The 18,475-nt window shown below is 40.4% G+C and overlaps 1 protein-coding gene across 1 annotated transcript in view; it reads left to right on the top strand.

The window, feature by feature from the left end:
• KDM5B (lysine demethylase 5B) overlaps nucleotides 1–18,475 on the top strand; it is an 84,143-nt gene that overhangs the window by 43,120 nt on the left and 22,548 nt on the right. The window contains exons 5-13 of the mRNA XM_030930342.1: nucleotides 1,406–1,540; nucleotides 3,583–3,679; nucleotides 4,911–5,020; nucleotides 7,117–7,275; nucleotides 9,187–9,306; nucleotides 11,461–11,619; nucleotides 12,535–12,716; nucleotides 15,832–15,994; nucleotides 18,122–18,241. Of these exons, the coding sequence (XP_030786202.1) occupies nucleotides 1,406–1,540; nucleotides 3,583–3,679; nucleotides 4,911–5,020; nucleotides 7,117–7,275; nucleotides 9,187–9,306; nucleotides 11,461–11,619; nucleotides 12,535–12,716; nucleotides 15,832–15,994; nucleotides 18,122–18,241 (1,245 nt within the window). The remainder of the gene's footprint in view (nucleotides 1–1,405; nucleotides 1,541–3,582; nucleotides 3,680–4,910; nucleotides 5,021–7,116; nucleotides 7,276–9,186; nucleotides 9,307–11,460; nucleotides 11,620–12,534; nucleotides 12,717–15,831; nucleotides 15,995–18,121; nucleotides 18,242–18,475) is intronic.

Here is an 18,475-nt window from a genome sequence, read left to right as displayed (position 1 = left end):
TAGTTTTTTGTATTTTTTAGTAGAGACGGGGTTTCACCGTGTTAGCCAGGATGATCTCGATCTCCTGACCTCGTGATCCGCCCGTCTCGGCCTCCCAAAGTGCTGGGATTACAGGCTTGAGCCACCGCGCCCGGTGCCGTAAGTCTTAAATAAGGTACCTTATTTAAGGCACCACCGCACCTGACCAACTTTTTTCAGAATGTAAATGCTTAACTATTAGGAATATAATAGTTAACTTTTCTGGATCAAATCAATGTATAGATTTAGTAGAATGAGCAGAATATTTAATATTTATAGGGCGCTATTACCAGTGGTAGATTTACTACTTGTTAACAAGTAATGAGTCAGTATTTTTAAATAGTATATCATTTTTCTTAACTATTAGAAATAAAATGTATCATTTTGTCGCTTTGTACTTTCTTTTGTTCTTCCGCCCGTCTCTGTATTTCTGCAAATGTGAGGAGGAAAGGGGCCAATCTCATTAGTGAGATTCTATGGTAGTAACTGTGCCCATAGTGTCAGTGCTTCAGGAAGGTTGTTATTTCCATGTATCTCATTCCAAATATAGCTGCTATAACACACCCCAGAGGGTTACTTTTGGAACTTTTACAAAGGTTTTTCATGAGGTTTGTGGATCCTCTTATGAAAGAGTAGTACTTACTTGAAATTCATATTAGCTTCAGTGGCAACATTTTGTTGTGTTAATAGCTTAGAATAAAACTAAAAAGAAAAACCAAAGTAAGAAGAGAGATGCATTTTTGGTCAGAACCAAAGTTATTGCTGTGGGCTACCAGTTGATCTTTGCCTTGCGAGTTAGAATTTGTAGGGCTATACTGTGGTAAATGGAAACCCTAGTGAGGAAGGCTACTTTAGTTAAATGACCTGTTTTCTCAATTCAGGTGATATCTTTGGATGATAACTTTGCTAGTTATATCTGAAACTATACAGTTGTAAAATCTAGAAAACATATTGGGTTCCCTATTTTTTAAATTCCAAACACTTTTAAAAAATGAGATTTTTTAATATGGAAAATTGTTTTGGGAGCTTATAAGGGGCCTTTCTAACAATATGGACCTTCCATTAACTGACAGTTGCAAGCAGAAATAATTCCAAGTAGTTTATTGAGAATGCCTTGAGACTGTTATGGTCTGTTGTAACCTGATGATGTCAGCAATGAAAAATCAAAGCAACACCCCCTGTTAAAAATTTTTAAAATGTTTTAAACCTTTATAGATGTATGTATATGGTTGGTAACTGCAGACTTGTCTTTATTTTTATTTAGATTTTTAAAAATTATAGGCCTGTTGTCTACATAAATAGTTGTAAAATGTACCTTACAAAAATCCACTGAAACTCTGCAAGATTAAAAAGGGAAGGAATTTATCAGTACAGTTGTTATTTCTAGTGTTTGCAGAAGCCAAACCTGACCACAGACACTAAGGACAAGGAGTACAAACCCCATGATATTCCCCAGAGGCAGTCTGTGCAGCCTTCGGAAACGTGCCCCCCAGCCCGACGAGCAAAACGCATGAGAGCAGAGGTAAGAGCCTCATGAGGTTAATTTAGAAGGAATTCTCAAGCCCTGATACCAGTGGCTGTCTGACACTGGATTTCTCTCATGTGTATGCTCTTTGTAGTTTTGAACCTTGTTAATCTCACAAAGGGATGCTGTTTGTATTCCAACCTTTACACTTGGGTGAATTGTACCATCAAAGGGGTAAGGAATCGAAGAAGTCTTTCTAAGTTTATGCTGCCTGTACAGACTGCTGCTTGTTACCAATCAAGGCCTTAGGAAGAATTGATATTCTGTGTTCCTACTTGGATTGCCCATTACCCTCACAAAGTTGGGCAATGTTTTTTTTGTTTGTTTGTTTGGTTTTTTTTGAGACGGAGTCTCGCTCTGTCGCCCGGGCTGGAGTGCAGTGGCCGGATCTCAGCTCACTGCAAGCTCCGCCTTCCGGGTTTACGCCATTCTCCTGCCTCAGCCTCCGCAGTAGCTGGGACTATAGGCGCCCGCCACCTCGCCCGGCTAGATTTTTGTATTTTTTTTAGTAGAGACGGGGTTTCACCGTGTTAGCCAGGATGGTCTCGATCTCCTGACCTCGTGATCCGCCGTCTCGGCCTCCCAAAGTGCTGGGATTACAGGCTTGAGCCACCGTGCCCGGCCAAAGCTGGGCAATGTTTAATGGGGATTAAGGCTAGAAAACATGAAGATTAGGAGGTTTTTTAAACAGAGTGGTTAGAAGACAGTTAAAGCCATTTTTCTCAGACTTCTTTTTGTTTTTTAGAGACAGAATCTTGCTCTGTTGTCCGGGCTGGAGTGCAGGGGCGCGATCTTGGCTCACTGCAACCTCCACCTCCCAGATTCCAGCAATTCTCCTGCCTCAGCCTCCCCAGTAGCTGGGACTACAGGCGTGTGTCACCACGCCCAGCTAATTTGTTTTGTATTTTTAGTAGAGACGGGTTTCACTGTGTTAGCCAGGATGGTCTCAATCTCTTGATCTCATGATCCACCCATTGTGGCCTCCCAAAGTGCTGGGATTACAGGCGTGAGCCACCGCGCCTGGCCTCTTCTTCTTTTTAGAGATGGTCTCGCTCTGTTACCTAGACTGGAATACAGTGGCATGATCATAGCTTACTGCAACTTTGAACTCCCAGGCTCAGGTGATAACTGTCACCTCAGCCTCCCGAGTAGCTGGAACTACAGATGCATGCCACGCATGCCTAACTAATTGTGTGTGTGTGTGTGTGTGTGTGTGTGTGTGTGTGTGTGTGTGTGATGGAGTCTCGCTCTGTTGCCCAGGTTGGAGTGCAGTGGCGCGATCTCAGCTCAGTGCAAGCTCCACCTCCCGGGTTTATGCCATTCTCCTGCCTCAGCCTCCCGAGTGTGCAACACCTAGCTAATTTTTGTATTTCTAGTTAGAGATGGGGTTTTGCTGTGATGGCCAGGCTGATCTCAAACTCCTGGCCTCAAGTGATCCACTCACCTCGGCCTCCCCAAATACTGGGATTACAGGTGTGAGCCACCTCACTCAGCCACAATTTGTTCTTGATCCTTTGACTTTCCCTATTTTGTTTTTTTTGAAATGGAGTCTTGCTCTGTCACCCAGGCTGAAGTGCAATGGCATGATCTCAGCTCACTGCAGCCTCTGTCTCCTGGGTTCAAGCAATTCTCCTGCCTCAGCCTCCCAAGTAGCTGGGACTACAGGTGCATGCCACCATGCCCGGTCAATTTTTGTAATTTTAGTAGAGACAGGGTTTCACTGTTAGCCACTGTCAAGCCAGGTTTCACTTGAACTCCTAAACTCAAGTGATCTGCCTGCCTTGGCCTCCCAAAGTGCTGCGATTACAGGTGTGAGCCACTGTGCCTGGCCAACTTTTCCCTTTTTTAAAATTTCTCATCCATGCTTTAATAGTAGTTTCAAAGGTGAGCTTTCTTCCTTAGGAAGAGAGAGAAGTATGTTTTGAATGCCCTGTTAATAGAGGCAATTGGTAAGATATAGTCATCTTGAGATTTCAGTTGGATTTTTAAAGATTATATCTTCTTAAAGGAAATATTCATATATATGACAATTTTTTTAGGCCATGAATGTTAAAATAGAACCCGAGGAGACAACAGAAGCCAGAACTCATAATCTGAGACGTCGAATGGGTTGTCCAACTCCAAAATGTGAAAATGGTAAGAAAATTTATCAGTGAATAGGAAAGAAAAAGTAAATAAAGTAAAAATAACTATTCATAAGTAAACATTATGAGCTGAAAAAGTCAATGGAAAAAATTAAAAAGTAAACATTAGAGCAGCTATTACACTGGGTTGGGCTTTGAGAAATAAAATCTTAATATATCAACAATGTCCTTGTCATAATTAACTGACTAGTGGGAGAGAGAAACAGAAAATATATGTATGCATATTAGGAGTGTGGATGAGTTTCTCAGCTGTAGTGAGGTGCTACTTTGAAATTTGATTCAATGCAGTTACTTGAAGTAATTTGTGAAAAACATAGGTGCCTTTGACCGAATGTCTAATAGATTTATTTCAGGCAAGGCAAACAGACATGTTCCTAAATCTGAATTGTAGTTAATTGCTTGCCTGGCTGTCACTTGATGTAAGTCACTGAGAGGTGGATTTGAGATTCTCTTAAGAGAAATCTTATATAGGAGGCACATACAAATTAAGAAGTTAATAAAATTTGCTCCACCTAGGGATTAGTGAGCTAGTGGAAAGGCAGCACAATATAGTGGAAAGTACAATATAAAGTAATACAGTAATCTTGGCACAACCGCTAACTAGTTATGTAACCTTAGAGATGTTTCTTGACTTACTTTAACATCAGTTTTCTTACCTTTGAAATGGGTTTATTGTGAAGAATTAAATACTTATGGGGAGCATTGAGCACAATGCCTACCACATGATAGTTCAGTAATCGATAGCCAGTGTTTTTGCCAAACTTCTTAGTCTTCAGAAGCAGGAATTTGGAGACCAGGAGGATGACCAGGAAGTCATCTTAGATCATGGAGAGATAATGTGCTATATGGAGGAGGTATAGTTGGTGAACTGTCGGTCTCTTATAGTCATGGCCAAGAGGAATTTGATTTCATCAGTATATGATATGTCTTGGTCTTAAGAAAACTTTAGTTCCTATTTTGAAAGCATACAAACCTGAGAGACATCTTCAGAAGTAACCTACATCCTGAAATTTAAATGGCACAAGAGTTTGCATTTTATCATGAAGTAATCAGCATTTGAGCCCTTGAATAAAGTATACTGGGTGCTATTGCTACTAAAATGAAAACACACATGAAATTGTGTTTGTGTACGGTATGTGCTTTGGGAGGGAGATGATGAGTTGAGGGAGGAAGTGGAAAAAAGCATTGTACAGAAAGAGCTAATTTTGGATTGCCTCCTACAGAGAAAGAAATGAAGAGTAGCATCAAGCAAGAACCTATTGAGAGGAAAGATTATATTGTAGAAAATGAGAAGGAAAAGCCCAAGAGTCGATCTAAAAAGGCCACCAATGCTGTGAGTGACGTCTTCCTTTCTCCTTATTCTTTCCTCTTTTCCTTCTTCCCTTCCTTTCTTTAATCCCCTTTACCCCCAAGTTTAAACTTAAATTTGTGCTTTAAATAAGATTGTTTAACTTAGTGTCTGACAATAAAAATATCTTTTGAAGTCAGTTTTGTAGTATTAGTTAATAAATGAGGAACGAGGAAATACATGATCGTACTATAAAGATGGTAGTAACATCTGGAGGAGGCATTGACTGCCATTTTCTAGAATACATTCAGTTTTAGCACTGAATAATAATGAACTGTAATCTAGCTCATTATACGTAGAATTGCTCATAATTCACTAGTTCCCTTCTACATGAGCTAAAGGCTAGCTCAAAAATCCAAGTTAGTGTTTTCCAACTTTCCAGCTAGCAAAGGGAAGGAAGGAAATGGAAAAAAGGAACAAAAAAGGGAAAGGAAGAAGGAAGAGCAAGGAAGGAATGAAAAGGAAGTAGAGAAGGAAGGAAGAGAAAGAAAAGGAACAAAGGAAAGCAGTTGGGAGTAGGGAGGAGGGCATGGCAGAGTTAGAGGGCTGGGAGGTGTTTATTCTGTGGAAAACTTTTATTAAAAGTAAAGCCTAATGGCATTAGAAAGGATCTGGTTCTTCTCTACCCCCTTCTGAGACCCTGAAACAGTGCTTTTTTTCATGGAACTAGAAATTATTCTAATTGAATGTTCTCTCCATAAATGTCACCTTCTGCCTCACCCCCTCTCTCCAATACAATCAGAAAACTGACAGAGCTAGATTTTTATTTGCTACAGTAAATATACTGAAACAGTTAGACTCCCCATTTAGTTGAATTCTCAGCATTCTAGTATTGAGTAATAGTTTGCTATGGCTGCCATAAGGATGTGCCACAGACTGAGTGGCTTAAACAACAGAAATTTATTTTTTCACAGTTGTATAGGCTGGGAAATTTGAGATCAAGTTGTTGGCGGGGTTGATTTCTTCTGAGCCCTCTTTCCTTGGCTGTAGATGGCTTTCACATGGTCTTTCCTCTGTACATATCTTTGTCCTTATAAGGACACCAGTCATATTGGATGATTACCTCTGTAAGGACTCATTTCCAAATATAGTCACATTCTGAGGTACCGAGGGTTAGGACTTCAACATATGAGTTTTTGGGGGAATACAGTGTCCCTGATAAAAAGTAATAACTATGCTTTATCACTGGGCATTAGGGGAACTTCTTAACCATGACCCCTTAATTAGAATTAAAAGTGGTAGTTTATTTTTATTTTTTTAGGGACGACTGGAGTGCAGTGATACAATCATAGCTACTGCTACCTTGAACTCCTGGGCTCAGGGAATCCTCTTGCCCCAGCCTCTTAAGTAGCTGGGACCACAGGTGTGCACCACCATGCCCAGCTAATTTTTCTTTTTAAAATTTCTTGTAGACAGTGTCTCGCCATATTGCCTAGGCTGGTCTCAAACTCCTGGCTTCAAGCAGTCCCACCAGGGCCCCAAAAAGTGTTGGGATTACAGGCTTAAGCCACTGTGCCAGGAACTTGAAAACAGTTTTGTTTTAAATATGGAAAAATTATACTTTCCTTCATAAATTATACTTTTGGTTAGGTTGGTAATTTATTACCTGGTATCTTTTTTTTCTCTTTTTTTTCTGAGGCAGGGTCTCTGTCACCCAGGCTAGAGTGCAACGGTGCGATAAGGGCTCACTCCAACCTTGACCTACGAGGCTCAAGCAGTCCTCCTGCCTCAACTCCCCAAGTAGTTGGGACTACAGGCGTGTGCCACCACACTTGGCCTGTAACCTTAGCATCTTGTTGTTTTGAAACCTACTAAAAACTTTACATAACAAACTTTAAACATATGACAATTGAGAAAGCTAGGAGATTCCACATTATATTTGGGTATGCATGAGGTATTGTGAAATACCCTTCATAGAAAGTGAAGCATTTTTATTTAAAATATCCTTTATAGAGGTTGAAGCATTTGTAGCAGGATGTAGAGACTAGATTATGCCTCAGATCCATTTCATTTCTAGAATTTTAGAAAATCAAATAATAGATTCATGTTCCTTTGTTCTGTACCCATTTTTATTGCTACAGGTGGATCTGTATGTCTGTCTCTTATGTGGCAGTGGCAATGATGAAGACCGGCTACTGTTGTGTGATGGCTGTGATGACAGTTACCATACCTTTTGCTTGATCCCACCGCTCCATGATGTTCCCAAGGGAGACTGGAGGTGTCCTAAGTGTTTGGCTCAGGTAATAATTAATGGTAGAGGTAACACTAGAAAATTTTTTTAGGGCATTTTTCTTTACCTTTGAGTTTTATTTATTTTTTATTTTATTTTTAGACAAGGACTAACTTTGTTGCCCCGGTTGGAGTGCAGTGGCACAAACATGGCTCACTGCAGTCTCAACCTCCCTGGCTCAAGCAGTTCTCCCACCTCAGCCCCCCAAGTAGCTGGAACTACAGGCCCATGCCATGATGCCTGGCTGATTTTTGTATTTTTTGTACAGAGGGGTTTCACCATGATGCCCAGGGTTGATCTCAAACTCCTGAGCTCAAATAATCCTCCTACCTTGGCCTTCCAAATTGCTGGGATTACAGGTCTGAGCCACCTCACTTGGCCTGCCTTTGAGTTTTAGATTTGGCAGTCGACAGTAATGAGGTCTATGAAGAAAACTGGGATGGACCTGAATAGGAAAGAGGTCTTAGAAGTGAGTTCCACAATGTATGTGGGTAGTTAAGAGGCAGAAAATAATTTGTAATAACTATCTTTTTTTTTTATTCTTATAAAAAGCATTACATGCTCTTTGCAAGAATTATTAAAACACTAAACAACTTAAAAAGTAGAGCTATGCTTTCACAGTGCATACATAACCACTGTTAATGTCTTGGTGTATATTCATCCAGCCTTTTTTCTATTTTAAACAAATGGAGCTACATTATATAAGTAATTTTAGTAATCTGCTTTTTTCATTTATAGAGACATTTTCATATAGCACTGTGATTACTGATGTTTTTAAATAGTACATGCTGTCATTGGTAAAATCTGAAAAGGATCTACGATTATCTTTTTGATTTTTTTTTTTTTTTTTTTTTTTTTTGAGACAGGATCTCACTCTGTCACCCAGGTTGGAGTACAGTGGAGTGCAGTGGTGTGATCTCAGCTCACTGCAACCTCCGCGTCCCCAGCTCAAGTGATCCTCCCATTTCAGCCTCCCAGGTAGCTGGGACTATAGGCTTGCACCACCATGCCCAGCTAATTTTTGTATTTTTTAGTAGAGACAGGGTTTTGCCACGTTGTCCATGCTGGTATCAAACTCCTGAGCTCAGGTGATCCGCCTGCCTGGGCCTCCCAAAGGACTGAATTACAGGTGTGAGCCATCACGTCCAGCCATTAGGATTATTTTGTATTAATATTATGTAGCAGTCAGTCTATTACCCTTGTTAGGGTTGAATTATAATATAATAGTAAGGAGGTTTAAGTATGGCATGGATGTAAAGGTTTGAGTGCTTTTCCATGTAGCTATGTTACAACATAAGGATGTCTCCATCAATGGGAGGTTATTAAGCATGGGACAGGGCAGGGGGTCATGGATGTTAGATAAATTATTTAATAACTTGTAATAGGGATGACCTTATCAATGGATCTGGAATATTTAAGTCTATTGGCTCACGAAGATCTAAGGCAGCTTATACTGCCCCTGTTAAGTCCCAGTATTAGGTTATAATCAAATATTGCTGGCCTGAGAGCCATTCTGTTTCCATCAAGTGGTTTATCTCTATATTGATCTATTGTATGTTGATTTTATAATTTTAACTCCTAGGAGAACATTATTACTCTCATTTTCAGTATTGAAAACATTATTTGATTTTGAAGGAAGTCGAATCTTTAGCCTGCCTCTTGTAAGTATGTAAATTTATCCAAGTTGTGGTTGTTAAAATTGACATTTTATTTGCTCATTAGCAAATAAATAAAATGTATTTCATTTGCTTATTAAAATAACCACCTTTTCCAGGCAGGTTTATTTTTATAATACAGACCTAGCATAGCAGTAAAAGACACAAATTAAAGCCTTGTTTTTTATCTGCCAGCTTGATGATTGACCAAGTGTACTTGGTGTTTTCAGTGTCACCTAGAACATAATTTTCTTTTTTATTTTCAGGAATGTAGTAAGCCACAAGAAGCATTTGGCTTTGAACAAGCAGCCAGGGACTATACCCTCCGTACTTTTGGGGAAATGGCAGATGCGTTCAAATCTGATTACTTCAACATGCCGGTCCATGTATGTACATATATACTGCTTCGATTTAGGATTTTAATAGCTTTTGGAGAAAAGTGTACCTGAAGGTGGATTTTTAGTTGAGGCCTCACTCTGTTAGGCATTATCACACAGAAAGCAGAATGAAACCTTTAATTTGTTTTGTGGTATTTAAAATTTCACAATACTTTAAAAAGCATTCTAATTTTTTATTTTAGGATTTCTCTAAAGATATCTCTTCCACACTGATCATACAGCACCAGTAATAGAATACTAATCAAGAAAATCAGCAGCAATCGAAAGAATACTTAACAAAATGTATTAAATGACTGTTATGTGCCAAGGAGTGTCCTATGCATTGGGAACACATTTGTTGTATATTGTTATGTAATCATAAGTTAGTATTATAAATTTCCGGATGAGTCCATTTTTAATTCCCCTTTATGTACTTTGAAGCATAAGCATTTTCCATTCAGCATTTAATATTCCATCAAATGAGTACACCAAAATGTAATGCTTTAATTCTGGATATTTAAGCTATGATTTTTGTCACTACTAATAAAGCACTGCAGCAAACCCTTAATGCATGTAGTACTCTTTAATTGGATGATTTTCTTGGGATGATTATTGAGGTCAGATGAGAGTCATTCTCCCTCATTCCATCCCAGTGGCTGTATCAATTTGTGGATCCCAGCAATGTATGAGTGAACTTGTTTTTCCCCAACACCTCTAACATCAGCTATTAGTTACTTAAAATGTTTGCTTATTTAATGGACTTAAATTTATACTCCTTTTGAATTTTCAGTTCTCTTGACTTCATATGTGTTATAATATTTGCCTATATGTTTGCTTAACCAATCCTGATGACTTGCATTTAACCTCTTCTATTTGTGGTTAACTGTATATTTTGACGAAATATTAGATGAGGACATTGAGGGATAGACGTTTAAATGTTACCTGCCTCTGGATTTACACCAGATTAACAACATATTGACATTTAATCTGGTGACTCTTTATTCTAAGGGTGTGCTGCTACAAATTGCTCCTTTTGTCATATCCTATATACTGGCAGTCTCCAACCACCCCTTCCCCACCTGGCCATGAACCAGTACCAGTCGGTGGCCTGTTAGGAACAGGGCCACACAGCAGGAGGTGATTGGTGGGCAAACATTGCCACCCGAGCTCTGGCTCCTGTTAGATCAGCAGCTGTATTAGATTCTCATAGGAGGGCAAACCCTATTGTGAACTGCCCATGTAAAGTATCTAGGTTGCATATTCCTTAATCCCCCCACCTCCCAGCCCTTGCGCCCTGCCCTTCCCTGTCCGTGGAAAAATTGTCTTCCATGAAACCCATCCCTGGTGCCAAAAACACAGGGACATTGGGGATCACTGCTATATACTGTCTTTTTTTTTTTTTTTTGAGGTGGAGTCTCGCTCTGTCACCCAGGCTGGAGTGCAGTGGCACAATCTCGGCTCACTGCAAGCTCCGCCTCCTGGGTTCACGCCATTCTCCTGCCTCAGCCTCCCGAGTAGCTGGGACTACAGGCGCCCGCCACCATGCCCGGCTAATTTTTTGTGTTTTTAGTAGAGATGGGGTTTCACCATGTTAGCCAGGATGGTCTCGATCTTCTGACCTCGTGATCCGTCCGCCTTGGCCTCCTAAAGTGCTGGGATTATAGGCGTGAGTCACCACGCCTTGCCTATACAGTTTTTTTTGTGTTGGTTGCCTACATTGCTCTCAGACAGGTCCAGTGAAAAGAATGAGAGGATGGACTCAGGTAATGTATTTGAAAACATCTCAAAGTATAAAAGCATCATTGAAACAACAAACCATTATTACTGTGCTATTATCAACTGTACAGTACTATACGTTATTCAAACACAACTAACCATTATTACTATACAGTTTATGTTACATTTTTTGAAACACAGAAATATCTCGAAGTCATAAATAATTGCTTTCCTTGGCTCCCTTTTACAGTTGTGGCATGGCTGGTGATAGAGGAACATGAATTCCTTTTAGACAGTAGAGGTTTTCTGAATTTCCTAAGATCAATTATAGAACATTCTAGACACAATTTTTCCGTAGGGTGCTGTTCTTTGATTCCCATCACTAAGCTTAATTGGTCACAGACAGTTTGTGAGGGAACTTATTTTTTCTATTCCTTGTATTTCCAGATGGTCCCCACAGAGCTTGTTGAGAAAGAATTTTGGAGACTGGTAAGCACTATTGAAGAGGATGTCACAGTAGAATATGGAGCTGACATTGCCTCAAAGGAATTTGGCAGTGGCTTTCCTGTCCGAGATGGGAAAATCAAACTCTCACCCGAGGAAGAGGTAGGCATATAAGTGGCTTGGGAATTGAGGTATTGAAAGTCTGTTTGGTTGGCTTGAAGTAACTTATGATTACTTTTAGCAAATCCTTAATTACCAGATTTTTAATGATTTCAAGAAAAGTAGAAAGATCCTACAGAAGAATTCTAGTCCTAACTATGTCACTATATTGTGGTCATAGGGGAAAATTACTTACCACCCTTTGCCTTCAGATTTTATAACCTTGGTTTCTCCTTCTGAAGAAAACCTGAAGGACCGAGACCAGTTCTGTTTATTTTTGAACTTTAATATTTTTGAGTATTTTTTTCCATACTAGTGAACTATTCTTAGGAAGAGTTCTATTTCTATCTTGGTAGGAAAGTGTGATTTTTTTTTTTGGGTAGTTTACTTTGAAAATATTACATATGATCAGAAAAGTACATAGTTATATTTATACAGCCTGATGAATTTCCACAAACTGAACACACCCATGTAACCAGCACTAACTAAAACAAGAAATAGGATATTCCTAGCACCACAGAAGTTATCTTTTTTGCCTGCTCTCCTTCACTACTTTTCCTCTTTCAGGACAAGCGCTATGCCCTCAGGATAATCACTATCCTGACTTCTAACACTATCGATTAGTTTGCCTGATTTTGAACTTCGGTAAAGTGGACTCATGGCTTATGTTCCTCTATATATATTTAAAAAGAGACAGATAGAAAAGTATATGCTGTATAAGTCCATTTACACAAAACTCAAAACTGGGCAAAACAAATCTCTGAGCATCCTAGAAGATCAGCATGGTGGCCCCTCCTCTTCCACATTTATTTTTTTATTTTGTAGGAGAATATTTTTAGCTGGCCTTTTGAAACAGAGTTCTAAAATGTTAGCATTATATAGCTAAACCTTTATCCTCTTCTGTCTTCTTATTTTTAGGAGTATCTTGATAGTGGCTGGAATTTGAACAACATGCCAGTGATGGAGCAGTCTGTCCTTGCACATATTACTGCTGATATATGTGGCATGAAACTTCCTTGGTTGTATGTGGGAATGTGCTTTTCTTCATTCTGCTGGCATATTGAAGACCACTGGAGCTATTCAATTAACTACTTGCACTGGTGAGAAGTTCCAAAAAGAACCCATGAATAGTATGCAAGCTGGATAGGAAAACTTTCCTTTTCAGTGCAGATGTGTCTTAACTGTCTGAAGAGTAATGAACTACTTTTTTTCCCAAAAGTTTTTCACTTCTATTAGAACAAGCATCCTGACAAGTTAAGACAGTGGTTCTCTAGACTTTTTTTTTTTTTAGATGGAGTTTTGCTCTTGTTGCCCAGGCTGGAGTGCAATGGCGCGATCTTGGCTCACTGCAACTTCCACCTCCCAGGTTCAAGCAATTCTCCTGCCTCAGCCTCCCAAGTTGCTGGGATTACAGGCATGCGCCACCACGCCCAGCTAATTTTTTCTATTTTTAGTAGAGACAGGGTTTCTCCATGTTGGTCAGGCTGGTCTCGAACTCCTGACCTCAGGTGATCCTCCCACCTCAGCCTCCCAAAGTGCCGGGATTACAGGCGTGAGCCACTGTGCCCCCAGGTAAGACAGTGGTTCTTAAGATTCCTAGAGCATCCATGAATTCCCTGAAATTGCACACACACTACTTTGCAAGAACAACGTATTTCTAGGGGAAAAGGTAGTTTTTATCTGAAGTAAAAAAGTCTTCACCTAGGCCGGACACAGTGGCTCACACCTGTTATCCCAGCACTTTGGGAGGCCGAGGTGAGCAGATCACCTGAGGTTGGGAGTTCAAGACCAGCCTGGCCAATATGGAGAAGCCCTGTCTCTACTAAAAATACAAAAATCAGCTGGGTGTGGTGGTGCGCACCTGTAATCCCAGCTACTTGGGAGGCTGAGGGAGGAGAATCACTTGAACCTGGGAGGCAGAGATTGCAGTGAACCAAGAGACCCCGCCATTGCACTCCAGCCTGAGCAACAGAGTGAAACTCCGCCTCAAAACAAAAAGAAGTCTTTACCTATAGAAAAAGCATATTCTAAGTAAAAGTAACTTTTACTTAGAATTTGATGGCCAGTGGTAGCCTGGATACCCCTTTGGGAGAAGTGTGAATTTTAGTAGTACCACAGTGTCCTCTAGGTCTGTGTGAGTGACCAGCCTCTCTTTTGTTGTGCTGAATTCAGGTATCACTACGCACAGCAGAGTGAGCCTTATCTTTTTGTGTGCATTGAGGGAGCAAGGTGGGAGGGATGTGCAGATATTTGGGCTTCTTTACTTTTTAAACTCTTCAAGCCATTTCTTCACATCTGTTTTCTTCTAAGTATAAAAATACTTGAAAATCTATAACTCAAATCCTCACACAAGGAATTTGAGGATGTACCACAAGAAAGAGAATTGGCATATATATGTATAGAATTAATTCTACTTCCCTAGGCAGTTGCTCCCAGCTGTAAAATGAAGATTATATTTACCGTACCTCACAGGGATGATATAGATAAATTGTTTGATAATTTAAAGTCCTTTGAAGAATAAGAATTCCTTAGAAATGCTAATTGCCTTGTTAGTGTTTGATTTAACCTAGTCTGCTAGAGTGGGCAAGGGAAAAGAAAAATGGAGAGTTGCCTTCCCTTGTCAGTTGCTTTAGGAAACTGTGGTAACAACATATCCTGAAGTGAATACGATACCTTATATTCTTAGAAATTCTAGATACCAGCTGGGCATGGTGGCTCACACCTGTAATCTCAGCACTTTAGGAAGCTGAGGTGGGTGGATCACCTGAGGTCAGGAGTTCGAGACCAGCCTGGCCAACATGGTGAAACCCCGTCTCCACTAAAAATACAAAAATTAGCTGGCCATGGTGGTACGCACCTGTAATACTAGCCACTCAGGAGGCTGAGGCAGGAGAATTGTTGAACCTGGGAGGCGGAGGTTGCAGTGAGCCGAGACTGCACTTCAGCCTGGACAACAGAGCAAGACTCAGTCTCAAAAAAAAAAAAAAAAAAAAAAAAAGAAATTCTAGGTGTCCGCATTTTCTAAAGAATCAGATAAAAATGGGAGCGGGGAGAGGACCTCAGATGGAAAGTCTTCTGTTCATTCATACTTGAAGGGGGAAAATGCATTACATATGTTCACATCACATTTCTTTTTCTTTTTCTTTTCTTTTTTTTTCGAGACGGAGTCTCGCTTTGTCGCTCAGGCTGGAGTGCAGTGGCTGGATCTCAGCTCACTGCAAGCTCCGCCTCCCGGGTTCATGCCATTCTCCTGCCTCAGCCTCCCGAGTAGGTGGGATTACAGGCGCCCGCCACCTCGCCCGGCTAGTTTTTTGTATTTTTTTTTTTTTTTTTTTTGAGACGGAGTTTTGCTCTGTCACCCGGGCTGGAGTGCGGTGGCCGGATCTCAGCTCACTGCAAGCTCCACCTCCCGGGTTTACGCCATTCTCCTGCCTCAGCCTCCCGAGTAGCTGGGACTACAGGCGCCCGCCACCTCGCCCAGCTAGTTTTTTGTATTTTTAGTAGAGACGGGGTTTCACCGTGTTAGCCAGGATGGTCTCGATCTCCTGACCTCGTGATCCGCCCGTCTCAGCCTCCCAAAGTGCTGGGATTACAGGCTTGAGCCACCGCGCCCGGCTAGTTTTTTGTATTTTTTAGTAGAGACGGGGTTTCACCGGGTTAGCCAGGATGGTCTCGATCTCCTGACCTCATGATCCGCCCGTCTCGGCCTCCCAAAGTGCTGGGATTACAGGCTTGAGCCACCGCGCCCGGCCGTCTCTTTTTGTTTTTCTTTTCTTTTTTTTTTTTTGAGGTGGAGTCTTGCTCTTGTCACCCAGGCTGGAATGCAATGGTGCAGTCTTGGCTCACTGGATTCTCCACCTCCCGGGGTCAACTGAATCTTCTGCCTCAGCCTCCCAAGTAGCTGGGATTACAGGTGCCTGCCACCATGCCTAGCTAATTTTTGTATTTTTAATAGAGGTGGAGTTTCACCATGTTGGCCAGGCTGGTGTTGAACTCCTGACCTCTGATCCACCCGCCTCGGTCTCCCAAAGTGCTGGGATTACAGGCGTGAGCCACCGTGCCTGGCCCACATTCACATTTCTAATGATGCTTTGTCAGTTTGCAGATTCCTTTGTAGCGTAGTCTTACAAAGCCGAGTCTGAAGAATATGAACTGGTAACCCATTTCGTTTGTGTTGGCGTTGCAGATTGATTTATTTTTATAATCTATTTCCAGGGGTGAGCCAAAAACCTGGTATGGAGTCCCAGGGTATGCTGCTGAGCAGCTAGAAAATGTAATGAAGAAACTAGCTCCAGAACTCTTTGTGTCCCAGCCAGATCTCCTCCATCAGCTTGTGACCATCATGAACCCCAATACCCTGATGACTCATGAAGTGCCTGTATGTTCTGGATTAATCCTTCTGCCACTCAAGCTTAATTTACCACTTCTTTTTCCTTTTTATTCACTTTTTTATGATGTTGATTTGATTCTGTGTTTTCCATAGCATAACTTGATAGCAGAAACAGCTGTTTTGCTGCAGTACTGTACATTTACTCAGTGGGACTGGATCCTTAGATACCATAAAAATTAATTTGTTGCAGCTAGTAACTAGATTGCTAAACAGCCTTCCTTTGCAAGTAATAATTGTAATTCATTGGTTTTAGTATATTTGTGTGTGAAACTTTATTTCAAGGTCTTGAGCTTGTATTTTAGGGTTCACAGTCTAGACTGAAAAGTCTAGAGGTTGCTAAATGAAGTGACAACTGTACAGTCCTGGGACACCTAACAACAGGGGTGTGTTCTGAGAAATGCATTGCTAGGTGATTTCATTGTCATTTGAACTTCATAGAGTGTACGTACATAAACCTAGATGGTGTAGCCAACTACACACCTAGGCTATATGGCATAGGGTATAGATGCTGAGCTACAAATCTGTACAGCATGTTACTGTATTGAATACCTTAGATAGCTGTAACACAATAGTAAGGATTTGTGTATTTAATTGTATCTACACAGAAAAGGTACAGTGAAAATACGGTATTATAATCTTACAGACCACCATTGATATGTGGTCTGTCTGTGACCAAAATGTTGTTATGTGGTGCACAACTGTAGTGGCTTCCTTTTGGAGAATATTCTGAAGACATTTGGGAGGCCATATTGAAATGTATGAAGAGTCCATCTTAGCTAAATCAAATGTCAATGATACATTTACAGTGTTAAAGTGAATTCTGGAACTTGTTGTGACCTAAATTTTATGCTTTTGGGTTCATAGGCTAGTCAGTGGAGACAACAGAAAGGACTTTTATTTGAGGCATTATAGATTATGCATAGACCTTAGCTTAGAAAGTAATCACCAGTAAGCACCACAATCTCACCATCTCCTCATAGTTGTTATTTTTCTCATTGATATTTTTCTTTCCTTATGTTGACGGTTTTTTCCAATTTGTTAAGAGTAGATTGCTTTAATTGAGACCTGACCCTGGTTCTTTAATAATTGAGCAAGCCTCCTGGGGTTAGATTCTGGACCTACAGAGATAGATGAATGAACTCCTTGTGCATTTAGGGATTCACAATGCGAGGTAAAAGATAATGTTTATACAGATAATCGAAGGGTGGTTTCGTTTGACAGTGGTGCCAACTATGAGACTGATCTAATAACTCTATTGGGAATCAGAAAGGGCTCATAAATGAGATGACATCTGTAGTAGGAACTGAAACTCTGATAAATTATCACATGTTTGGCAGAGTCAGGGAAGGAGGAAGTATTCCAGGTAGTAGATACGGTGTTCCTGTGATGGGTAGTAGTCTTTTAACAGAACCCTGAAGGCCGTATTACCACACAGATGGCTGGTCTCCACCCCTAGAATTTCTGATCCTGTTATTTTGTTAGTCTGAGTGGGGCTTGATGATTTGCATTTCCATCCTAGTGGATGTTGATGCTTTTGTTCTGGGGGACCATACACTAGGTAAGCATTGGTGTAGAAATATAGAGGCTTGAAAAGGAAATCTAATATTATTATATAATAATAAGCTCAGTGTAAGGATTTGTGTGCCTAGAGCATTATAGGTACTTTTGGAGTGAGGGTGGTGGTAGGAAGAAGGGAATGATGGGAGATAAATTTGAGTTCCAAATGAGGAGGGGCTCTGTATGTTATGAGATTCTTGAAATAGAGTGGGATTGCTTTAATTGGTGGTAGAAGATACTACTTTGGGGGTAATAATAATATATTAGGATATTCTTATTGTAGCTGTTTTTAAAAGTTATACTTTAAACCTTAATATGGCCACATTTTTGTTTTGTGTTCAGATACTAATCAACTTTGGTAGTCTGGGATACTGCTCCATCTTGTGACATAAATTAGTATTACTAGGTGATATTCTACTATAGTAATTTGTTTCTTCTAGCTCAATTTCAGAGTGTTGCCTTTTTTTGGAAATTATCTAATAGTCTGTGTCCAGATTGGTTTTAGTAACAATGTCACTCTTTAAGAAACTCAAAAATCTTAAATTTCTGTCTCTTTAGGTTTACCGAACTAATCAGTGTGCTGGGGAGTTTGTGATTACATTTCCAAGAGCCTACCACAGTGGTTTTAACCAGGGTTTTAATTTTGCTGAGGCTGTTAATTTCTGCACTGTTGATTGGGTATGTAATTACAATTTTAGTGAACCTTTTCAAATTTATTATTTTTCCTGAGAAATTGAATATAATGTTTTAAAGTGTCATGTGGGCTAGGCGCGGTGGCTCATGCCTGTAATCCCAGGACTTTTGGATGCCAAGGCGGGCAAATCACCTGAGGTCAGGAGTTTGAGACCAGCCTGGCCAACATGGTGAAATCCCATCTCTACTAAAAATACAAAAATTAGTCAGGCGTGGCAG

This window comes from Rhinopithecus roxellana, chromosome 1 (genome assembly GCF_007565055.1).
Source record: "Rhinopithecus roxellana isolate Shanxi Qingling chromosome 1, ASM756505v1, whole genome shotgun sequence".
Classification (NCBI taxonomy): domain Eukaryota; kingdom Metazoa; phylum Chordata; class Mammalia; order Primates; family Cercopithecidae; genus Rhinopithecus; species Rhinopithecus roxellana.
The sequence above is the reverse complement of the archived record's forward strand: the minus strand, read 5'-3'. Positions and strand labels throughout refer to the sequence as shown.